A 21,525-nucleotide genomic window follows, 5' to 3' on the forward strand; every position below is an offset into this window, starting at 1 on the left:
ATTAAAATTTACTTGTCTTGAAATATTTCTTAGCTTATTTAGGCTCTAGTGTAAAGACTACCATAATCTCTTTGTGATTTTTGAAGAAATGCAGGAACAGTCTATAGCAAGTGGCCTTAGGTGGTTTTCACGTTACGTCATCGCCGCCATGCTGGTGGACGGTAAACAAAAGATCGCTTAGTAGTTCGTTTTGTTTGTCCACCAGAATTTGTTCATTTCACCATTGTTATTTGTGTCTCCCGAGATTGCATGAAAACCACCTAGTGATTTTAATATACCTTTGGTACATTTGGCACGCAATCTCGAGTTTGCCGGTGTCGAGTTGATGTTGAGCGAACTCTTGACCCAAAAAATGTTTGGATGTCAGCCTCAACTACAGCGTAATTTTGGTCCAAATGTGGCCTAATTTAGCTCGAACAGGATTACAGAAATATGCAGCGTGCAGACAGCGGTCATTATCGTGTCACCGTTCAGCCAAAATGATAGCGTGATTTGGGCCCAATTTTTGCATCGTTGGAGTTTTGTTAGGATTTGGGTTCTATTTTGGTTTATTTTGTGGCTCCAATATTTACGTTTCAGAGAGGCTCGTTTTGGTTCACCTTTGGTTGAACTTTTTAGGGTCCTGTTTTGGTTTATTTCGGCCCGGGTTTGGCTGAAAATTATGGCCCAATTTACCTTCTGGCTAGAGCGTTAATTGGGTAACGCCGCACATTTATAATCGCCTCGTGTACTGAATTCGCATGACGAATATATGTTACGGTTTACTTACATGGCAAACGCTCATTCCACATAGTTTATTCGTTTCTTACTGGCTTAAATTTCACGTGCAATTTTTGTTATTAAACCAACTAGGATTGACCAAATTTTGAAGCAGATGTTGGCTTCAATACTGTATAAAAAAAAGTTTCGGTTTCCTCTCTTTCGTTTCCGGTCATATTACTTTCTCATGTCTTTTAATAGCAAGGCGACAAACGGCAAATTTGCAGATTAGGATGGCTTCCAAAGTTTTCGTTTTTAGCTTGAAATTCTCAAGTAGGGTCGATATCTTGCAGCTGACTCTCATGAAAATGTGGCTTTCCACATTTCTAAAATACCCACTAAACGGTTACCACTCGCTAATGGTAGGGCATTACTTTTCAGTTTTTAAGCACAGTGAACTGAGATGAAATAGAGCTTTTCAACAAGTTAACAGTGGAGCATCGGCCCAGCCTTGTTTGTCATGATGCCATATGGTATGACTCAGCCAAACAAGCTATTCTAATGTAAGGCAATTTTCAGTCCAACCTCGCCGTCAATAATAGCTTCGATGTGCGTGGACGCGAGCTAACACCGAGCCGAGATAAGCTTTTTACGGCAAGGTATAACGGATTGGCGAAAGCTATGCAGAAAAATATTTTTATGTGATCTCAAAATTTCCAGTTTATGTTTTAGATAGCTTTTGTGTGACCGTTTATTTCGTGTTTGCCGCAAATCTCGGATTTTCGAGCAACGTGCTGTTGTCTCTGCGCGTATTTGTGCATAATTTCGCCACTCCTTGTTCTGAGATCAAAACTTACCTGACACTTGCTTGCAAATCTTTGTAGCGTTTTTATCCTTATCCAAACGTGGAGAAGAAAATAGCTTACGAAGTAGGATTGCCGGAGTAACACAGTTAATTTCGCTGCATCATTTGCGTATGGTTTAATGAACCGTCGCGTGGAAAAAATCTATGTGATGCTTCTTTCTGGGAAGACTACACATTTCTCCCGACTATTGGTCACAAATAGACACGTGATAGGTTTCCAGTCCCCAATATGAGTGTGTACGTATCTGTAAACAAACGCTGTGACCGTGCATCATGTTTCGTTGGCGTATGTGGCTGGTTTCGAAATATTGTAAAGCGTCTACCTTCGTATTTTTATCTTTTCTACTCATACTGATTTGTAGCTTTATGGTTTATTCATTTTCCCCTTATGTGCTTATCAGCGATAGAATTCCTAAACCCGACGAAAGGCTCGGGAATTTGACGGAAGGTGCAAATGCTACCATTGAAGCTAGCAACTGCTCGGAAACTACGGATATATTGCCAGATTTCATCGAGTGCAAAAGGGGAACATTGCTCTACTCTGCGTGGTTTGATGATCGACATGCTCAAAATTATATCCAGGTATTGTTAATGACTTCACGTAGGAACCAACCACCGCCTCTCTCATGTCGTTTCCAAAATGGGCCAACTTCTACCATCTCTGTAAGGGCTGTTACTCCGTATTATGAAATCAACAAACGATACAGCAACAAACGTTATGGTCTCTTCGTGGCGTCCTGCATTCTTTCGAAAGATTTGGTCGGCATACCGAATTTTGTGAACGTCTCGATAGCTGACGAATGTACGGTTGTGTTACCTGTGGGAAACACAAGAAACATATCTTACAAGAGAGATTACGGAATTTGCATTCCTCCGATGTTTGGAAATATTCGAGTCGCCGAGGTAGTCGAGTTTGTGGAAATGTCGCAGCTTTTAGGAGCGTCATATTTTACGTTTTATGACTACAGTATCTCTGACAGTGTGAGGAAAATGCTTAGCTACTACGAAAGAAAAGGGGTAGCACAAGTTCTTCCTTGGAATTTACCCACCTATATAACAGACCAAGATGTCCATTATTATGGGCAAATTTTTTCCATGCAAGACTGTTTGTTCCGATCAATAAATCGTCTCAACTTCGTTGCGTTCAACGATTTAGACGAGTTTATAACCCCGCTTCAGGATGAAAGCATGCCTTCTCTACTTTACAGTATCCACGACTCTAACTATTGCGGCCACTGTTTTCCAAGCGCACGATTTCCCACTGTAGATAGCTTGACTCAAAACTATTCTCTTTTCACTCAAAACGTTCTACGTCGTTCACCTCAAGCTGATTCGTCACACACCAAATGCGTTGATGATCCACAAAGAGTGTTTGAACATGGAGTACATCTTATCATGCAACCATTCGAAGGCTACAAAACTAACCAGGTGAACTGGAACAAAGCTAGAGTTTTCCATTACAGAAAATGTCAACCTCCACGTAACTCGGGCGCTGATATGGAAGTAGATACAACCATGCATAAATACGGCGAGCTATTGAGAAAGAATGTGATTTCAAGCTTCGTTAAGTCTAAGGTCTTTAATAATTCACAACCCTACATAGAAATCGTGAGAACTCGTTAAGGAAGAGAATGAATCGTTTTCATTTCTACTGAAGAGTCAATTAGTTTGTGAACCTGGGTAGTATAATTGGAGTTAATAAAAATTAACCAAGCGCTTAAAACGTTACGGTGGGTGAACCGTTTAACACAGGCCGAGCTGTATTGTATTGTATTTTTATTTTTACTCCATCCTATAGATAATACATTAGTTGTACAATATCAATAAGTACAAGGTTGATTAAACTACGTGTAGATAGTAAAAAAAAAGAAAGTTAGAATGGAGAAGGGCACATTATAGTAAACTAATAATTATGGCCCTTTAACAGGATTGATTTTATTCTAATATAACTTTGTTATTCATTAAAACACAAACACGAACGCACACACACGCGCACAGAAGTCAATATTAAGCAAGATAATATTTTTTAAGTGCCTTTTTTAAATTTTCGATGATTTATTGCGAATAGAAAGGGGGAGATCGTTCCATATTCAAATAAAAGACACCAACACGAGAAACTAAATTATTTAAACACACACAAAAACTATCCAGCTTCAAAAGACGCGGCCATCATCATCGCTGGCCGCTGATGGTACAGAAATACAGCTGGTGTATTTCTAGATCATGCAAAGGCATCTGATATGGTAAACCATAAGATTCTGCAAGAAAAGCTTGAACATCACGGAATTAGAGGTGTAGGGATTACCTTACTAACAGAAAGCAAATTTTAAAATACAAATCAGGCAACTCAGACAGTTTAATAATTGAATGTGGGTACCACGGGGATCAGTGCTAGGACCACTCTTTTTTCTTATTTATATCAATGACAATTATGAAAGCTCCAGGATTTTATCATTTATTTTTTTTGGCAGATAACACAAATTTATTTCATAGTCACAGTGGTAAAAACCTAAATAATCTGCTCAACACAATTGATAAGATTAAATGAAACAATTGATAGGATTAAATGAAATTACCCTGTGGCTTTCAGTCTATAAATTATCTGTGAATATAAATAAAAGTCACTTCACAATATTTAAGACAAAAAAGAAAAGACAACGAAGGATATATAATGATAATAATAATAATAATAATAATAATAATAATAATAATAATAATAATAATAATAATAATAATAATAATAAATGTTATTTAGCCAGGGTTACCTCCTCTTCAGCATAAAATGCTGATATCAATGAGGGTCCTGGAAAAAATCTATATAACTAGCCAAATTTACAGTAACCAAAAATATATTAAAAGTTAAAAATACAACAATATTTAAAAAAAACATTTTAAGCCAAAATACAACAATTAAAGTACACTTAAAGCCAAACTGATAAAAACTTTTCAAGTAACTAAAAAGCTTTTGATGTATGTAATGCCAAAATACGAGTTTTAAAAATTACAATTGACGTAAAATCCTTCATTACACTTGGAATATTATTAAAAAGTTTCGATTCATTAAAATAAAAAGACTTCCTTGCCGTCTAAGTTCTGACTTTGAGGAGCAGCAAGTTCTGCCTACTTCCCCTCGTTAGTAAGATGTCTCATCAGAAATATCTTAAACTGGACAGGAATAATAGCTAGAGCTAGGCATTACTTGTCTCGCAAAAGTGCAGTCACTATCTATAATATATTGATTTAATTTATATACTAAAACAGTGGATAGTGCTTTTCGCGCGCTCTGATTGGCTACTCAATCAGTGACTATCCTGCACTATTCACTGATTCACCTCCAGTTCCTCCGAGTGAGCGACGCCAAACTCGCGTAGGTTGCGAGCAAAATGCTTTCCCGGTTTGCTGCCGTAACAAACTAAGAAATTTCACAACTAATCAAGCAAGCTATTTCCGAAATACATGAAGAAGGTGACGAAGTTCGGTTTGGAAGTTTTAACACGTAAAGCTTTGTCTTTTTGTCTCGGCCGATCGATCAACGACTGGTTTCCGCTCACCCGAGTTAATTTTGCATGCGAACTTGCCGTGTTTTCTTTTCCTTTTTTTTTTTTTCACTGATCCGGTGACCGTAATAGGAGACATCACTATTTACAAAACGAAGTAAAAGAAAAGAAGCTTTTGTTTCAAGAACCAATGCACCTCTGGTTGGCACATTAATATCAGTAGGTGATGTCATAGTGGATATTGCTATAATGGTCAAAATGCTAACATGTTTTTCATTATAATACATATTTAAGAAAATAATTGGTCAATAAACAAATTGGCGCCAAATCCCTAATGTTTTGTTGCGTGACAGTTTATGGTTTTTTTTTAAGGACACGTTTAGCATGAAGTGGGATCGGTTGTTTCTTACTGACACTTTTAGTACCGTTTTTATGGGCTTAATGTATCTGTTGACACTGGAATCCTGATACGAGTGAGTTTATTTTTGTTCAGTTAAAGTCATTAAACTGATGTGCTGGTCTTGGATTTATAGTCGCATTTGTTCGTCAAGAAAACTGAGTTGATTTACCTCGTGGATGCCCCGGGGGAAACTCCCCGGGGTGGATGCACAGGTGGCCCAAGCGCAATTTAGTAGAACTGCAAGCCATATTGGGTGGTATTGACAGAGGCTACTTAAAGTCTACCAGAGCATGATTGGCGAGTTGCATAGGGATGAACAAAAGTAGTAAGTTTAAAATATTCATTGAAACAAGAAGGTAACAGTTTACGTGACCACTCACAAACAAAGGAAAGTACTTGCAATTTAGTAATCTTATTGATCTGAGGTTAAGTAAATTAAGAGATTTGAAAAGAGGCTCCCAGTGGGGTCTACTGTAGGGTCTGCGAAAAATGAATCTAATTGCTTTTTTTCTGGATTACATATAGAGGTGACAAAAACGAAGGAAAACTTAAGCCCCAAACATGAACACCATAAACAAGAAAAGGATAAATTAGAGAGTAATGAAGCATGAGGAGAATATCTCTATTGACAAAATGTCTCACGTCAATGTCTCAAGATGCCTACTGTTTTTGATAGTTTCTAACAAAGTTGATTAATATGACTTTTCCATGTTCAGTTGGAATCAAATGTTATGCCTAAGTACCTTGCAGAGCCAACTTGTTTAATACGTACATCTTCAATTTTAATACAAAAAAGAGTGATTAGGCTCACGTTTATTGGAATGAAAGAGAATAAAATTAGGTTTAGAAATACTAAGTGCTAATCGATTTAACTTCATTCATTCAGCAAAAGATGTAAGTTCCTGATTTAGTGCTTTTTCAAGATGACGTAGGTTTTTGCCGGGGAAATAAAGGTTAGAGTTATCAGCAAACGAATGAAATGTTAATAAGCTGGAAGTATTAAGCAAATCATTCACATATAACAAGAATAAATGTGATCCTAGAATGGATCCTTGTGGAACACCACAAGTCACAGGTAAGGAAATCGAGTTATGACCTTACAAACTGCTCTTTTTGGGATAAATAAGATTTTAAACCAATCATGCACAACACCTCTTTTTCCATAATGCTGAAGCTTAGTTAATAAAATTGTATGGTTTACAGTATCAAAAGCTTTTTACAAATCTATAAATACGCCACAGCTAAATTCATCATTATCAATGGACTGATGAATAGATTCAGTGATAGAAATAAGTGCATGGGTTATCGAACATTTGTCCCTGAAACCAAATTGAAGTGGGTAGAGTATTATTAACTTCTCCAGAAACCAATAGAGGAGTTGATACAATGAACGTGCTAATTTTAATTTATCAGGAAAATTGCCACAAGTAAAGGAATCACTTATTAAAAAAGCTTGAGGCTGAGATATACAGTCCTTAATAGTTTTTAAAATAGTAGCAGGTACACTGAAAGGAATAAGAGTCCCGATTTCATGCGGAATGGCAGGGAATTAAAAGAAAGATTCAGCAAAATTTCCCCTCAGATAAAATGAGGGGCTATAATTTCCCTGGGGTATTCCCTTCTCAGTAGTCTTACCAACCTTAGCAAAAAAGTTATCAGCAACATCATTAGGGTTACTTGCATGCAAATTATCCAGCGGAAGGATTGTATGGCCTCGCAAACATATGTGAGGTGTTGTGTTACAACGATTGGTCGGAGGTTATAAAGGTTTGTATGGGATCGCGACTGATTTGATTAAAAAAAGGTGTACAAACCTTTATAATCTTCTAACCGACGGTTGCAACACAACGCCTCACATATGTTTGTGAGCCCATATAATTAAGAAAACGAGAGTACCCCGCCGGCTGGGAACCAATTATTTTTAATGCTATTTTACTTTTGACATTAACTTATGGCTCTGAAATTTTCGACCAAATACAAATAGTTTCACGTTCATCTTTTAAGTTTTTCGCAACCGTGAAATGTATCCAGGTTTCCACCAGGCCTTTTATCAGTTGGAAATTCAAACCACTTTTTTCCAAACATGCCAGCTAACTCCTTCTTCCAGTTGCTAGGAACAAAAAACAGAAATCCTTCGAATTCCATAAGCTTGAGAGGGTAGACCGACCAGCTTACACTTGGGTTGACGAAGATATCAACCATTAAGCCATCGTGCCATCTGCAATTGAATGCCTTGCAGTATCTATAGCAACTATTCCTGTCCCTAAGTCTAGGGTTCCACACTCGTTCATAAATCCCGACAATTTTGTGTTGATGTAATCCATACGTTTTAACTTCCTCGTCTTTGGGTTGGAGCGCGGGATCGCTGACCACGTTTTGGAAGAAAATATCTTCGGGGAGTTCCTTTGCTACAGATTGAAAAAAAGTTATATAATCTTCTAGAGGCATGAAAATGTCTACATCATCATCCCAAGGAATAAACCCTTTATGTCTGGCGGCGCCCAGTAAAGTTCCATGCCCAAGCCAGTACGTTAGGTTGTGCTTCTCAGCGAGTAGATGGAAGACACGCAACATTCGTGTCATTACAAGCTGTGCTTGTCGCGTAGTGGTCTTTGTTTGCTGGCGAATGTCGGGACAGTAGAATGCTCCATTGATCAAGTCGCATCTCCCGCCGAGTTCTGTGTATAACTTAGGACACATTTCGCCCCAGTCAAATTGAACATCGCAGTGCTTTCCCGTACGATTAGAGTAATAGCGCTCTACGATCATCAGCTTCCGTTTTCTTGCACGAAAAAAGGAGGAAAATGACTCGATTTCAAAGGTAACAATCCACAGAAGATACATCGCCGTCGAAACAAGGATAAACAAAAGTAGGACGCCAGACTTTCTCATAGTGCTCGATCACGTCTACAGAGCCACCATATTATAGACAATGGGAGGGCTAGTAATCGCATCCCATGATTTGTTTTACGGGAAAGTTCTTAATCTGTCACCTATTAATAAAATTAACGTGCGAACGGTCACGCAAAACGTTATGCAGCCGTCCGTTGCTAAACAAAAAAGAAAGCACACTCACATACACCCACCCAAACAGAAAAAGAGAAAAAAGAGAAAGCAGATAAAGAAGAAGAAAAAGAAAAAGAAAAAGAAAAAGAAAACAACAGGAAAAATTCTCTTTTATTATACCTATATTCGAGTGGTAAATTATTCTGTTTTCTCTTATCAAGGTGTCAGACTGTCATTAAGGACACAGGCAATCTGACACCTTGATAAGAGTAAGCCAATAGATGGTTTTCACAGTGACGTCATCAAACTGTTAAGTCAAAACAGCGAGGTTTTACGAATTCTTATTTAGACTAGGTTGAAGATAAACAAAAAATAAATCTTTGTTCAAGTTTCCATTCCCGTAGCATGTTTCATTTCGAAAATACAGCAATACGAACTTCCGAGTTTTCACAGTGCGTGACACCAAAACAGGAATGCTGTCTCGTTGAAAAAAGTCTCTCCTCTTGATTTTCAGCAGTATAACCATTTCAAGTATTACAAGATATGTTTATGCGCACGTAGGCTAGTTCTCGGGTGAAAAGAAAGAGCTTTTATAGAAAAAGTGAACTCCAGATGTTTTGTTGATTTCCAGCGGCCATATTGGTGCACCAAAACGGTACACCAATATGGCGTCTCCATACAAAGCTCTGCAAGGGTGCGTGAAACGTTTCGGCAAATAACTCAGAAACTGTGGGCCACAAAGACCTGAGACTTGGACAAATTGTTTATATATTAGTCTTTTGTAACATGTCATTTTCTCGGCTTCTTCCACTGGACGGTTTCCAATTTATTTTTTTGTTGCGTGACAGTGAAAACGATCTATACGTGTGTACATTCCGACTCGTTAATTAACGAGTTTAAATGTACCTTTTACTCTGGCTTCTAAACGTCCATGCTGACCTGTAGATATAAAATTCATTTTAATCAGTGTATAAACAAAAAAACAGAGACAGAAAAAAGAAGAGGGAGAAACAAGAAAGAAAGAAAATCTTGGCACTAGCAGAAGGATCTTTCATTACTGCTTAGACTGCTTAAAATATGTATCTTAAGACTTACGAGGTAACATTCACTAAAATGAGCTTTGTCTCTATAGATTTATAAACTATTTATCCAGAAAAGTTGCTTCTACTATATCATTAGCGATGTGATGATTGATGACAGTTCAGTGCTCGTGCAGGTGAAGTTGATTGCTAATAAAGTATACTTAAGTATCTAATTGCAAAGCACTGTTTCCATTACCTCGTTCAAGGAATAACTCAGCTTTTAACAAGAAAGCAAAATGGAAATCCAGTTTGCTTTGCTCAGGGTAACTAGCTCAGGGTATTTACCTTCGAGCTAATCAAACTGGGCGCGCGTTTATACACTGGATTGGTATTCTACTTTAAAACGATGTGCATTTCACCCTATAAAAACACTTCTGAAACACTAAAATCGTATGGCATAAAGCATCGCGACGTAGATAAATCAATATGGTGATGAGCCTTTAGGTTAAAACCAAACGGGCACTTGACAAAGTGCCAATTTTTACAGATTGACCACCAGATCACCCTTCACGCATGCACTGCTCAGTACAATTTTCATTTATGGTGACTAGATCCGTAACAAAATAAAACTAGACTTATCAATTGACTAAAGATACTTTACGTCTACATACACTAAACAAAACTGATGAGACCATTTTTGGTTCACGAGGCCATAAATTAAAATGATGAAAATGGATTGGATAAGTGTGGCAGAGTACAGCATTCCATAATGGCGTGCCACCAAAAACCAAATCTGCAGTGCAGTCCTCATACAATTCCGAAAAATTTATTATTAGAATAAGTTATTCAAATTGGTGCTTCTTAGCCTAAATTGTAATGTGAACTGCCTTGGAAACACACACGCATGCACAAAACAACAACAGCAACGACAACAAAAATACAAAAAACAAAAAAAAAAAGGTTTTAAAAATAAATTGATGAGAAAAATTGAACCGCAACATTTAACAATACGCTGGCAGTGATTAAAAGTTGGCCTTACGTAATAATTAGATTTAGCTACTCTCCTTCTAACACTCGCCCCGTCAGTGATCTAATAATATAAGACATATAAGGTGCCTCCCACCCGGGCCTCCCTTCGAACAAGGTTTTGTTAAGCGCCTTAATTCAGTGTCAACTTCAATAATCACTCCTCTTCTGTTGCATTTTAGTCACCTGAGTACATTGAGTATTCCGGCTTCTTTAAGTTGATTATACAAAGCCGCATTACAGAAACAGTGAACTTCGTCTGAGTTAGTTTCTTTTCCAGAATTAACCTGCGACCCATCCGCCGATTTTTAAAAGCTCCTAACCGCAGAAAAAATAAAGGAAGAAAAGTAAACAAAAATAAACAAAGATAAATGAGATGTGGTGACGCGTGGCTTTTCCCCCTTGTGATGTGCTACGCGCTTTTTCCGTGTACATACAGCTGAACCTCCATGTGACTAATGCGCAGACGCATTTCCGGTCGTCGCTTCTCTCCCAATGCGTCTGCGCTTCGCAGGCTACCATGTGACGAGCCTCTGTATAGCGAAGTCCTCGATATAACGACCGATTTTCTACTTTGCGAGTGCCTTAGTCCTTCTTTATATCGAGTGACTACCATTAGTAATCCGCTCCGTCTACTTTATATCATTAGAAAGCTAATAATTACGGTATTGACGCGAGGTTCAAGAACATCTCCGTTGGACGCATTGGACCGACTAGACTTGTCACAAGTAAACAGGGAGAAAGTCTCTAGACTGCGTTACAAAAAGGAGGACGGAAATGCTAAAGGGAATTACTTCTACACACACCTAACCACGCCCAAAACCAACAAATTATAACTCACTAGGAATCTTACAGTTATTGCAGACAGTGTCACTCCTTGGAGAAAATTCTACACCCACTCACACACAAAAAAAATATGTTGGAATAGCATTACTGGAGACTCGGTGTTCGGACTTTAGAAGTTTGTGCTAGTTGAGTGAAAAGTGGCGTTGCTTTGTGTACTCACGTGCATGAGGTATAGAAAGCTACGCCAACGCAATAATTTATCAGTCAATAAATTACAGCATACCTCACTGAAACTGTTGACTTTAACTCTTGTTTATTTGCTAAATACCTGTTTACATAAGATGGAAATTACAAAACTCTTTTTTACGTAAATCACATTGTGCCAATTTATCTGAATGATCTGTTCTGAACGATCATCAGTTCGCCAACCGATGTTCAAGCCACTTGCTGCCGGCACTACCGTACATGTACCATGTACTGCGAAAGGTTGGCGTATGCATTCGGTCAGTTCTGGAATAAACAGTGATCTTGAGAAGCCACAATACTCAGTAAATAGATTTGACCTTTCGACACCGACTATTCTATGGAATACGAGGGATTAAACAACCGCACAACGAAAGTCCTCACGAACTTAGAAAGAAGTATCAGCCTAAAATTTTATACAATACATTGATAATTTCAGTGTTTCGAGTAACAGCGCTACGTTCTCAAGGGCGTTCTACTTACCTCGAACTGGAAGATCTTTGCGACAAGCTGGCAAACAGTGTCAGTCGTTCTTTCCAAGCATCAGATTACACTCCCTGGGTGGAATCTCCTTTTGTGACAGCAGCGAATGCGAAGAATTTGACGTCGGATCGTTTCACTGGAGGTTGTACTGTGTCGTGGCGGTGATAGCACTGATAGTGAACTGCGCGCGATTGAGAAGGCCTTTTATCTACCAAGAATTTTGCGTCGATATGTTGTGATTCTTGTTGTGGTTTTTAACAGGAAATCGATCGGACAGCCAGCCCGAGGTGGGTGCCATAGTTTCATTACTCGGGCTGAATCTTTGGCGCGTTGCAGCGCACTTTTGTGAATACAGTAGAGCATTCACGGCCGTTCACCATCTCAAAACACTTCACAAAATTATGAGGCAGTGTTCAAGGATAAAGTTTTCCTTTCCAAGGTAAGTACGAAAGGTCACCGATTTCTTAAGCGATGCGATCCATCGGGACATCGACGCGAGTTTGTAATCACTGGATGACAAAAATGCAATTTTTTCTCATATATTTCCTTTTTCGTTGTTAGGATTCCAATATGCCTTGCCTTCCTTCTGGTTTTCAGTTGCGTTATCGACACAAGACAAGAGGAGGTTAGTTTAAATTTTCTGGATTAGTATTTGAACATACTATTATTGCATACTCATGGCAAAATGATGACAGAACATACACTAATGGTCACTAGTAAATAACTCTCTGTTCGAGTTGAATTCTGCAGACATGTCTACTAAGTTTTGTCTGGAGAGGCTCGACATCTGGGAATATAATGCTTTAAATTCTATCATGGACAAACCCCGTTCGGGAACAAAACCTTTTTTGACAGATTCGAATGCCTGACAATAGTCGATTTGGAAGTTATTAGTCGAGATGCTTCATAGTACCTTGCGTTCCATTGCACATTAAACAGTGCGTAAACATTCGGAAAGTATCAAGATTTTATCTCATTTTCTGTTTAATAGCGTGAGTCAAGAGATTAAAGGATAATTTTTGTAAGATGGGAATCGTTGTCAGCTTTTGTCCGTCTTTGTCACATGGTAGTTGTGACAAATTTGCTGACATGTTTCACAGTGTGGATGCTATCAGATGCGTGAGGTCGGAGCAACTATGAGAAGGGTTCGGGGGGGAGGGAGGGGGGGGGGGGGGTCTTATCCCACTTTCTTGAAGACATGAAGCCGCAACATGGATTAATTTTTGCGATTTTCAGAAAGTACCCAGTACCGAGCATTGATAATATTTTCGTTTTTATCGAGTACTTGCAATAGTAATACAAATTTTCAAACAAAACTACGGTGTGCGTACTCTATGTAAAACCAGTTTTGTGTACAAAGCGAATTTTAGTTAGAGAATTGTTACTCTGGAGTAAATTTTGCGGAAATATGTTTGCGGTTATTTTTATTTGCGGGAACGTATTTTTGCGGATAGCTGGAAAAATCGCAAAAAACGCAAAATTTAGAGCCACACAAATGTCGTGCCACACGGTAAGCCTGACCTGGGGTGCTTACCATTTACACAAAGCACCCGGGTGGAAATCTTATGCATAAATACAAAACTATAACATCTTGACGTGATGGGAATACGAACCACTACAGAGAATATATATCCAAATCAGCTGAACAAACTCAAATCACAACCCATATTTTCTGAACCTTCAGAAACGGAATGGTGCCAACAATTTCGTTACCTTTTTTTACGTATTAAAGTATTAAAATTAAAACAAGAAAAAAAATCACACACAAACAGAAACAGACAATCCACTAAAAAATCGAGCTAAATCGCATGACAGTGCTTTTTGAGAAAATCTGGAACGTTTTAACTGATTGATCGACTGATGCGGAACGTTAGAAAGGCTTGTAGCACCATAATGGTTTCCGGTTTGAAATTATGTATCATTTAAAGACCACAAACAGGCAGTCGATACTTAATATGACTAACAACAGTCTTATTGAATTTACCTCAATCAATTTTTGTCACTTGTTACATTGAAATGCTGTTTAGTACTCTTATCTCACAGACCACACTGCCTCGTTATAGTTCTTCGATTCGATGATATATTTGCTTGGAAACGAGGTGGATCGATGGTATGGTATTTGTTTAGAAACAAGGCTGCTTCGGCAACAAATCATCAATCAACCTCGATTCCAGGCGCGGCCGCCTAGCCTAAAAAATGGCGTCCAAGACTGAATTCGTAATTCTTCACATCATACTCAGCCTCATTCAATAACTGCTAATTATTTGGCTTTTTAGTGATCTATCAGGAAGTTACCCTGTACGCCATCTAGTAGCCGGATAAAACATGTGTATTAATTCGAAATCCTGGCTACTCCACCCTAATCCAACGACAACGTTTTACTGCTTTGCCATTAAAATATTGGAAACGGTTGTTTTACGTTGCATTTGTTCCGAAAGCAGTAAAGTTATTGCCCATAAATCATCTGCAAATGTCTTCTATCATCTTCAACTCCAACCTTTATTTATATTTAGCTTTTCTGTTCATGCTACCCGAAATACCTAGTCTAATAGGCAATCGAGGCGGAAACGAAGGAGCGAAACAAAACCGCCTCCTGAGCAACGGAACAAAAAGTCACGTGTACGATCTTTTCAAAACCACTAGCGCTTGCTCGCAGGCTACAAAACCGGTAGTTTTCTTACCCTTGTGGTTGACTAGAAGGTCATTATTCCCTAATATAGAGAATGATAAACAACAAAACTAGGTTCGCGATCATTTCAAACAGGTTACATGGCTACAGCAGGAGACTCAAAGTTTCTAACTTCGATTATACTTTCCGCGACAAAACTTCGATTCTACTGAGCGATAAAACAAATTCTTGACATTGTAATTTATTAACCCGTTGTGTCTACTCAATTATAAACAAATGTTAAGCAGATACAGCTTGAACTAAGACTGTGGACGAAATTGTGCTGGTCGCCAATATTTAGCACATTTCCAAAACGTCAATTTTCTTTGGACTTGGCTTTTGCCACTTATAAGAAAGAGAACCGTAATTGAGGATTGAAATGTTTTAGGGATATCATAGCCCATAAAATAAGTAATGAATGCCACGTTTAACTTAAAAGTTGTGAATGTGGTATTGATATCCCAGTAAACCACATGTTCAAAACACCTTTACGGATAATACCACACATTTCCGCCATTTTTTCTGTGCCGAAAACAGAGAGAAAATAGAGTCTATTTGGCGTGACTTTCTTTTTTATTCGGATACTTATGTTACAATCTGTCAAAGCAATTTTCAATTGTTCCCTAACGGGTTCTTAAGACAACTTACACTCGGGAAGTGTGAAGTGGCTTCTTTGCACACCCTGTCAAGTGTGTTCATCCGATAGCAAGGTTGATATAATCTTGAGGTCGCTGTTGCGATTCCTCAAATTTTCTTTGTATTGACTAATTTCCCCTCCAGGGCCAGCTTTCGCTTAGATGGGTCATTACATGAAAATAAATAAAACACTTTAAGTTATCCTAGCTTTTACAGTTAGGCGGGAAACCACTTTCAGTAATTGCTGGTAAATCAATCAACCGTGTGGCAATGGTAGCGGAGGATACAATCTTCGAAGAAATCAATGAACAATGTAGACCATGCCCTTTCCCTTATCTGAGTACTGGGACAATGGAGCGTTTGGTCTTTACCCCACTGACGGTTTCACTCTTGATTACAGTTGCTTAAATCTCTCCGTCATTGTCATTCTACTGTGACATAATCGTGTCATAACTTACGTGAATGAAAACTTTCATTGGCCCAAAGTAAAGGTTATAAAATAATGGGTTTCTTTTGGCGAGTGTTGGTGTTGTGCAGCGGAAGGAAGGTTGTTCAGAAGGTTGGTCCCCGTTAGGTTTTCGTGTTCAGGAATTTATTTTGTGATTTAAACTTCCCATAAAGAGGACCATGATTTGACTGAGATTGTCATTAGAGCGGCCGAGACACGACATTTTGCAATTTTAACAATACGGGCTTCAGAAGATGATGTTCTAAGGAACCGACAAACGGTCCGAAAAGTGGGATTCATGTTAACTTAGCATAAGTTTTTCTCGTTTCATACTCTTTCGACCGCCTTGTTTATTCCACTCTCTGCCCCTGGTCCTCAATAGTCGAACTGCGAATCTAGAACCTCCTGTTGGGAGTTGCTGCGCCCATTTGCCCGTAGCTAAAAGTTTGACCGGTTTCAAACTTTGCGCAACAACTCCCAACAACACGCAACAAAAGGGCATGCAAAGGGACGCAACATGTCAGTAACATCCAACAACGTTGGGAAGTTGGACAACAATGTTGCATGGGGTTAAACCCTATTCAGACCGGGGGGCTTTTGAGGCTTCCTCTCGCTAAAAATTTGAATAAATTCAAAACCGTTCAAGCTAGGACCACCAAACTTAGCGACTTTTCCTAAAATTTATCTGGCAAAATTTTTAAGTCTTCGTGACGTGTACGTCAACATTGATGTTACCATGTCAACCGAGTGAAAGCGAAAAAAGCCCGGTCTGAATATGGTTAAGTGGCAATTTTTAAGACGCATTTCAGGGATAGTCGGGATTACAGGATGAGGAATTTTTGTAGGGATGACGGGGTTGAAGAATCCCGAATTTTCGGGGGCTCTCATCAGTGTTATATTGGATTGAAGAGCTTACGAGAGATTTCATTGTCTTTTTAGACGCGTCATCCAGATTCGTTTTCGGCGTTACTTCAAATTGTGGATGATGGTTCTGATGCAAGGCAAAGGCGAAATGCAGACGCCAGTAACTCAGACGGTAAAAATATTATGTTAAACTAGTAGAGAATAAGCTTTCTTTTCTTTAATCGAGGAGGTGGTTCTTCAGATGGAAACAGCGTAAAACTAGTGTTTTTGACCACTTAAGCGTATGCTTCAGAGTGGTTGTTATATCTCGTTAACTTGTACTGTTAGCGGGTGGATGAAATGGGAATATTTTGGCATGACTTGTTGATAGCGGGCTATGAGCTCGGACACGTTCGTTAACAGGCTATACATAGTCAAAGGCTCTGTCAGCCAGTCTAGTTATGTAATCATGATTTCAGCTCCACCAGGCAGTGTAACATGAAAGAAAACGCCGGCTTTATTTTGGTAGTTTGGCCGAGAACAGAAAACTATCACACGGTAACCTCTTATTACATCCAAGTATGCAGCACATAAGCAACATAAGGCACAGCCAAACGACAATTGTAAAAAGGAACCAATGCTGTCAGAACGGAGACCACAAAAAAAAGACCTGCTGAAAACAATCCCAGTGGTGAAAAAAGCTGGGCAAGAAACCTGGGTAAGAACCTAGGCTCAACAGCCAATCTTTTGATGATGTGGGCTACACTGTTCAGACATTACCGTCCATGATAACTGGAGTGGAAGGTCGCACATATGACAACTATGATATACTTAAAACTATAAAGGCGACATACTTGAAACTTTCATTGTTAAATTTCAGATTTTTTGGCAGATGAACCTGAAGGGAGCGTTCCCGTTACGGAAGGTCAGGAAGGTCAGGAGATTTTTATTTTGTTGATTTTCCTTTGAAGCATGTTTTTCGAAGTTTTCCCGCTGAAAGTCAATTGAATCCGTGAATTTTACGCGTGACTTTTTTCCTTCTTTGTTAATACAGGTGAAGTAGTCACATTGTAGACATTATAGGATAATTCCTATTTCCAGCAATGTCAAATATATTACTTACATAAGTGTCTTATCGCTTGTAGTGAACGTCTTAAAGTGAATTTGTGGAAGAGAAACAACTCCGTGGTTATTTCGAAAGCGTAGTAATTTTGTTATAGATAAACCCTTTAAGTAATTGGCACGTATTAACTGCCGCCCGGCCAGTGCTGGGTTCACAGGGCTGGAGAAAAACGGCATTTCCAGCTTATCCTTTGGGCAAGCAGCTCTCATCATTTTGATTGCCTGTCGCGACTTCTTGCTCGTATTTATTAACGATTTAGTCAGTCAGAGAATGATTTGCCTGGACCATTTAGGTAGGTAAGCTTTAAATGTTACTTACCCAGCAAGAAAAGTCCTGGACCAACGGACGGGACTTTTTTCGAGCCCTGCGTCAGTAGTTATTCTGAGAAATTAGTAAATGCTGTGATTTTATCAAGGCCTTGTCTCGGCTGATCATGATCGAGTAGGACAGCAGAAGACGTAAGATCTATCTTGGGGAAAACTGATTGCAACTAAAACACAAAAGCAAACAAAAGAAGATACAAAAAGAGAAAACATGAGTAATTACGATGACTATAGGATCACCACAGAAAGTGAAACGATATTTTGTAATTATTTGCTTTGCAGGACCAACCATAATCTGTATTAAGAAGACATTCCGACTCAGGACACCCAGCCAGTTGTCTGTAGGTGTATGTTCCACGGTATATGCTGTAACAGGAAGCGACATCTCTGTGACATGTAGGGCAAGTTCAACCTCTGGTAAACCCAAAATTGAGTGGTTTAAGTATGGGTATCCTGTGACTAACAGATACTCGGCTGATGTCGCAGCCATTGACGGTGTGTTGAGAATTCGCCGAGTAAGTCGGTTCAATGAAGGCTCGTATACGTGTAAAGCTTCAAATGAAGAAGGGAAATCGGAGGAGTATTTCACGCTTAAACGACTAAGTAAGTAAAAATACACCGTACAGACATTTTTCCGTTATGCAATCTTGCTAGGGTAGCAATCTTGTCTTGTTGGAGCACGGGGCGCGGGAAGAAGCAAATACAGGGGTGGTATGAGAGGGGTGGGATGGCATTCTCTTCCTCCCCCACGCCCTTCCCTCCCGATTTTGTTTTTCTCTTTCTTAAGCTCCTTGCATTCCCACACCTTCTGCGCTTTGGGAAGAATACTACTGCTACTTGGGCTAACGCAATTCGTTCTATTATTTAAGGGTAATTTTGCTTGGCTGGCTCTAAAACGAAATCTTTACAGCCGTGTTTGACCAGGCCGGTTTTTCATATTTATAAGAACTCTTTGGATGTGCTCCGTCAAGAGTACCTGTTTTTTCGCTCCACTCTGCAGCCTCTTTGATGACCGTTTTAACTTTTAACCAGTTTATCCTTTGATTTATTTTTCTTGTTACAGACCCTTCTTTGCCCATAATACTCACATCTGATGGTCACGTGTCGTTTGGACCCAACGATAAATTAGCAGAAATCACAATTGGAAGTGACGCTACAGTTTACCGGGGCGCAACCCTCACCATTCGTTGTCCCGTTGAAGGGCCAGGCAATCCTGTTGTCTATTGGACCAATGAAGGTAGATCTGTGTCCATTGGAAAAGCTCAGAAAGTTGGAAATGATCTCGTCATAAGAAACATCGATAACAGATACGCTCTAGTCTACACATGCACTGCGAGGACACTGCGAGGAAAAGTCGAAGAGAAGTCAACGGTTACCGTTTTAGGTATGAACAAATAAACTGTACAAGGCAATGAGTGCTTTAATGATCAAGAACAGTTCACGGGATTTTTACTTGAAGTACTATGCGTTTAAAGTGCAGAACGTGTCAAACAGTAAAAGATGTCGAAACTGGGTACTGGTTCTAAGAAATGATTTGTCCCAATAGTGAATTTCTCAGAATACATTAACAGCGTTGAATTATTTGCTACTCCAAAATTATTGTTTTTTTCATATATATAATCAACTAAATTGATCTTTATTTGATTGCATAGCAACCTAATTCGCATGCCGTAATAGATCGCTATCAGTCTTAAGAAAGTAGAGCTTTTTATTCAGGTTTATTCTTTTTCGTTCTTCATTTTAAAAACTCGAGATTCCAAATTTCAGTCACGTGATAACCCATATAATATACACAGTATACAGCCAGATTGTTTCTTCAATGGTATCTAGAGAGGAACTCTCGATCTCATTTATTGCAAATGTAACTTACGTTGACTCCTTTTATTTTTTTTGTCTTGCGCGGTAAGGCCAAGTTATTGGTAGATCCCAAGTGGTGAATAATGAACCCGTTTCTGGGAATGAAAAACGCCAAGCTTAGCTGACATAAATAAACTGAATATCCCCCGTTTAAATTTCTTAAGCTCTAGACCCTCCTAGAATAAAAAGAGGAACAAGAAATGTACGAATGGTTGAAGAAGACAGTATGGAGGTTGAGATATACGTGGGAACTAATTTGACTATCATCTCCGAGACCCAAGTTACAGTGCGCTGTGAGGCCCCTGTTTACCCAGCTCCGGATATTAAATGGCAAATTCAAGGAAGAGATACTGGCTTCAAAGACACAGTAACGCTGAGTAAGGACAACTCTACTTTGACGATCAGCGATACTACAGATGGAGACTCTGGTTTGTATTCTTGTACTGCCAGTAACAATGTTGGACGGGACCTCAGTTCTTCAAGCATTAATATTTTACGTAAGTCATCTTGTTTAAAATTCTCGATTTATGTGACCATTAAAAGGAAGCGATTTTTGAAACATCTGGCTATAACAATTTGCGATAAAAATTTTGTTTAAAAGCAATTTTTTAAGAAATTTTGAAAAGTCCGCAATTAATACTACATTGGAGCGAAACTCTTTGTTGTAACACCTTTTATTATCCTAATGTTAGTTTTCATTTTGATTATCTATTGTTTTTCCTGTACTCAAAGAACATTCACACGCTATTTTCTTTTGAGTTAAAAATGACGTCCGAGAACGTGGAAACGTCGTCATGTTTTGTTAACGTTTTTTTTTTAAATTTCTTGGAATGTTTTTAAGCAAACTTTTAACGTAATTTTTCATAGCCATATCTGTCTATTATGAACATATATCATTATTAGTTATATCAATTGTGAATATGTCTCTGGGAATGCGATTCCATGATGTCACAGAGTAGTTAGTTAAAAATTAAACTGATTGTTTTAGGGGAAGCAGGGGATGTGAGGGATGGGAGAAGGAAGTAGCAGAAATCAACAATTGCTACATAATCATTCTCTATTTAATCCTCTGATTGCATGGGCTACCTGGGTTTCTAAACCTTCATGTGGTTTAAAGTGCCTTTTATGATCATCTTTGTCTCATATTGTGCCTAATTTAGCTCCCCAGCCGCCGAGAATACATTACTCCAATCTGGTAGTAACCCAGCTAAAGAAACGCCAAGTACTTGAAGCCACAATTGGTGACGAACTAACTGTGTTGACTGGTGTGAATGTAGCCATAACGTGCCCAACATCGGGACTGCCTTTTCCGACCATACAATGGAGGAAAGATGACAACGATTTGTCCTTTAACGGAACCACACTCAAAATAAAGAACGTGACAACTCAGGACTCGGGTGTTTTCACTTGCGAGGCCACGAACAGAGCCGGCAAGATTAGTCATAGTAGCGAGTTTCGTGTAATCGGTAAGCATCCAAAATACAACCACCTCCCACCCGTCCCTCATTCCTAGTCGTCTTAGCAAAAGCGTTATTTTCTCTCAAACTGTACAACTACATAAAATCTAGCACCCTCTGCATTTAGAATACCCGAGATTACG

At 38.9% G+C, this 21,525-nt stretch overlaps 4 protein-coding genes across 6 annotated transcripts in view; 2 read left to right on the forward strand and 2 right to left on the reverse strand.

The window, feature by feature from the left end:
• The window catches only part of LOC140939038 (uncharacterized), a 63,887-nt gene extending 61,134 nt beyond the window's left edge, over window positions 1-2,753 (reverse strand). Inside the window, exon 1 of one of the 3 annotated variants that reach the window (XM_073388596.1) lies at window positions 2,614-2,733. The gene's annotated coding sequence lies outside the window, so the exon portion shown is untranslated. Of the gene's footprint in view, window positions 1-1,556; window positions 1,682-2,613 lie in introns of those variants that run through there. The other 2 variants (XM_073388595.1, XM_073388594.1) reach the window with 2 other exon arrangements.
• On the forward strand, window positions 1,931-3,187 carry LOC140936753 (beta-1,4-galactosyltransferase galt-1-like). Its single transcript, XM_073386238.1, has one exon. The coding sequence runs from the start codon at window positions 1,931-1,933 to the stop codon at window positions 3,185-3,187; it is 1,257 nt and encodes a 418-aa protein (XP_073242339.1).
• Window positions 3,188-7,342: 4,155 nt separating this feature from the next.
• LOC140937115 (ribitol 5-phosphate transferase FKRP-like) lies at window positions 7,343-8,534 on the reverse strand. The gene has a single exon (XM_073386647.1). It carries the CDS (start codon window positions 8,351-8,353, stop codon window positions 7,454-7,456), a length of 900 nt encoding a protein of 299 aa, XP_073242748.1. The 5' UTR covers window positions 8,354-8,534; the 3' UTR covers window positions 7,343-7,453.
• A 7,299-nt stretch (window positions 8,535-15,833) lies between these two features.
• The window catches only part of LOC140936754 (hemicentin-1-like), a 53,343-nt gene continuing 47,651 nt past the window's right edge, over window positions 15,834-21,525 (forward strand). Inside the window, exons 1-7 of the mRNA XM_073386239.1 lie at window positions 15,834-15,890; window positions 16,719-16,815; window positions 17,503-17,556; window positions 18,351-18,671; window positions 19,132-19,452; window positions 20,090-20,422; window positions 21,086-21,391. Coding sequence (XP_073242340.1) covers window positions 15,834-15,890; window positions 16,719-16,815; window positions 17,503-17,556; window positions 18,351-18,671; window positions 19,132-19,452; window positions 20,090-20,422; window positions 21,086-21,391 — 1,489 coding nt within the window. The remainder of the gene's footprint in view (window positions 15,891-16,718; window positions 16,816-17,502; window positions 17,557-18,350; window positions 18,672-19,131; window positions 19,453-20,089; window positions 20,423-21,085; window positions 21,392-21,525) is intronic.

The sequence above is a fragment of the Porites lutea genome, chromosome 5, assembly GCF_958299795.1.
Source record: "Porites lutea chromosome 5, jaPorLute2.1, whole genome shotgun sequence".
Classification (NCBI taxonomy): domain Eukaryota; kingdom Metazoa; phylum Cnidaria; class Anthozoa; order Scleractinia; family Poritidae; genus Porites; species Porites lutea.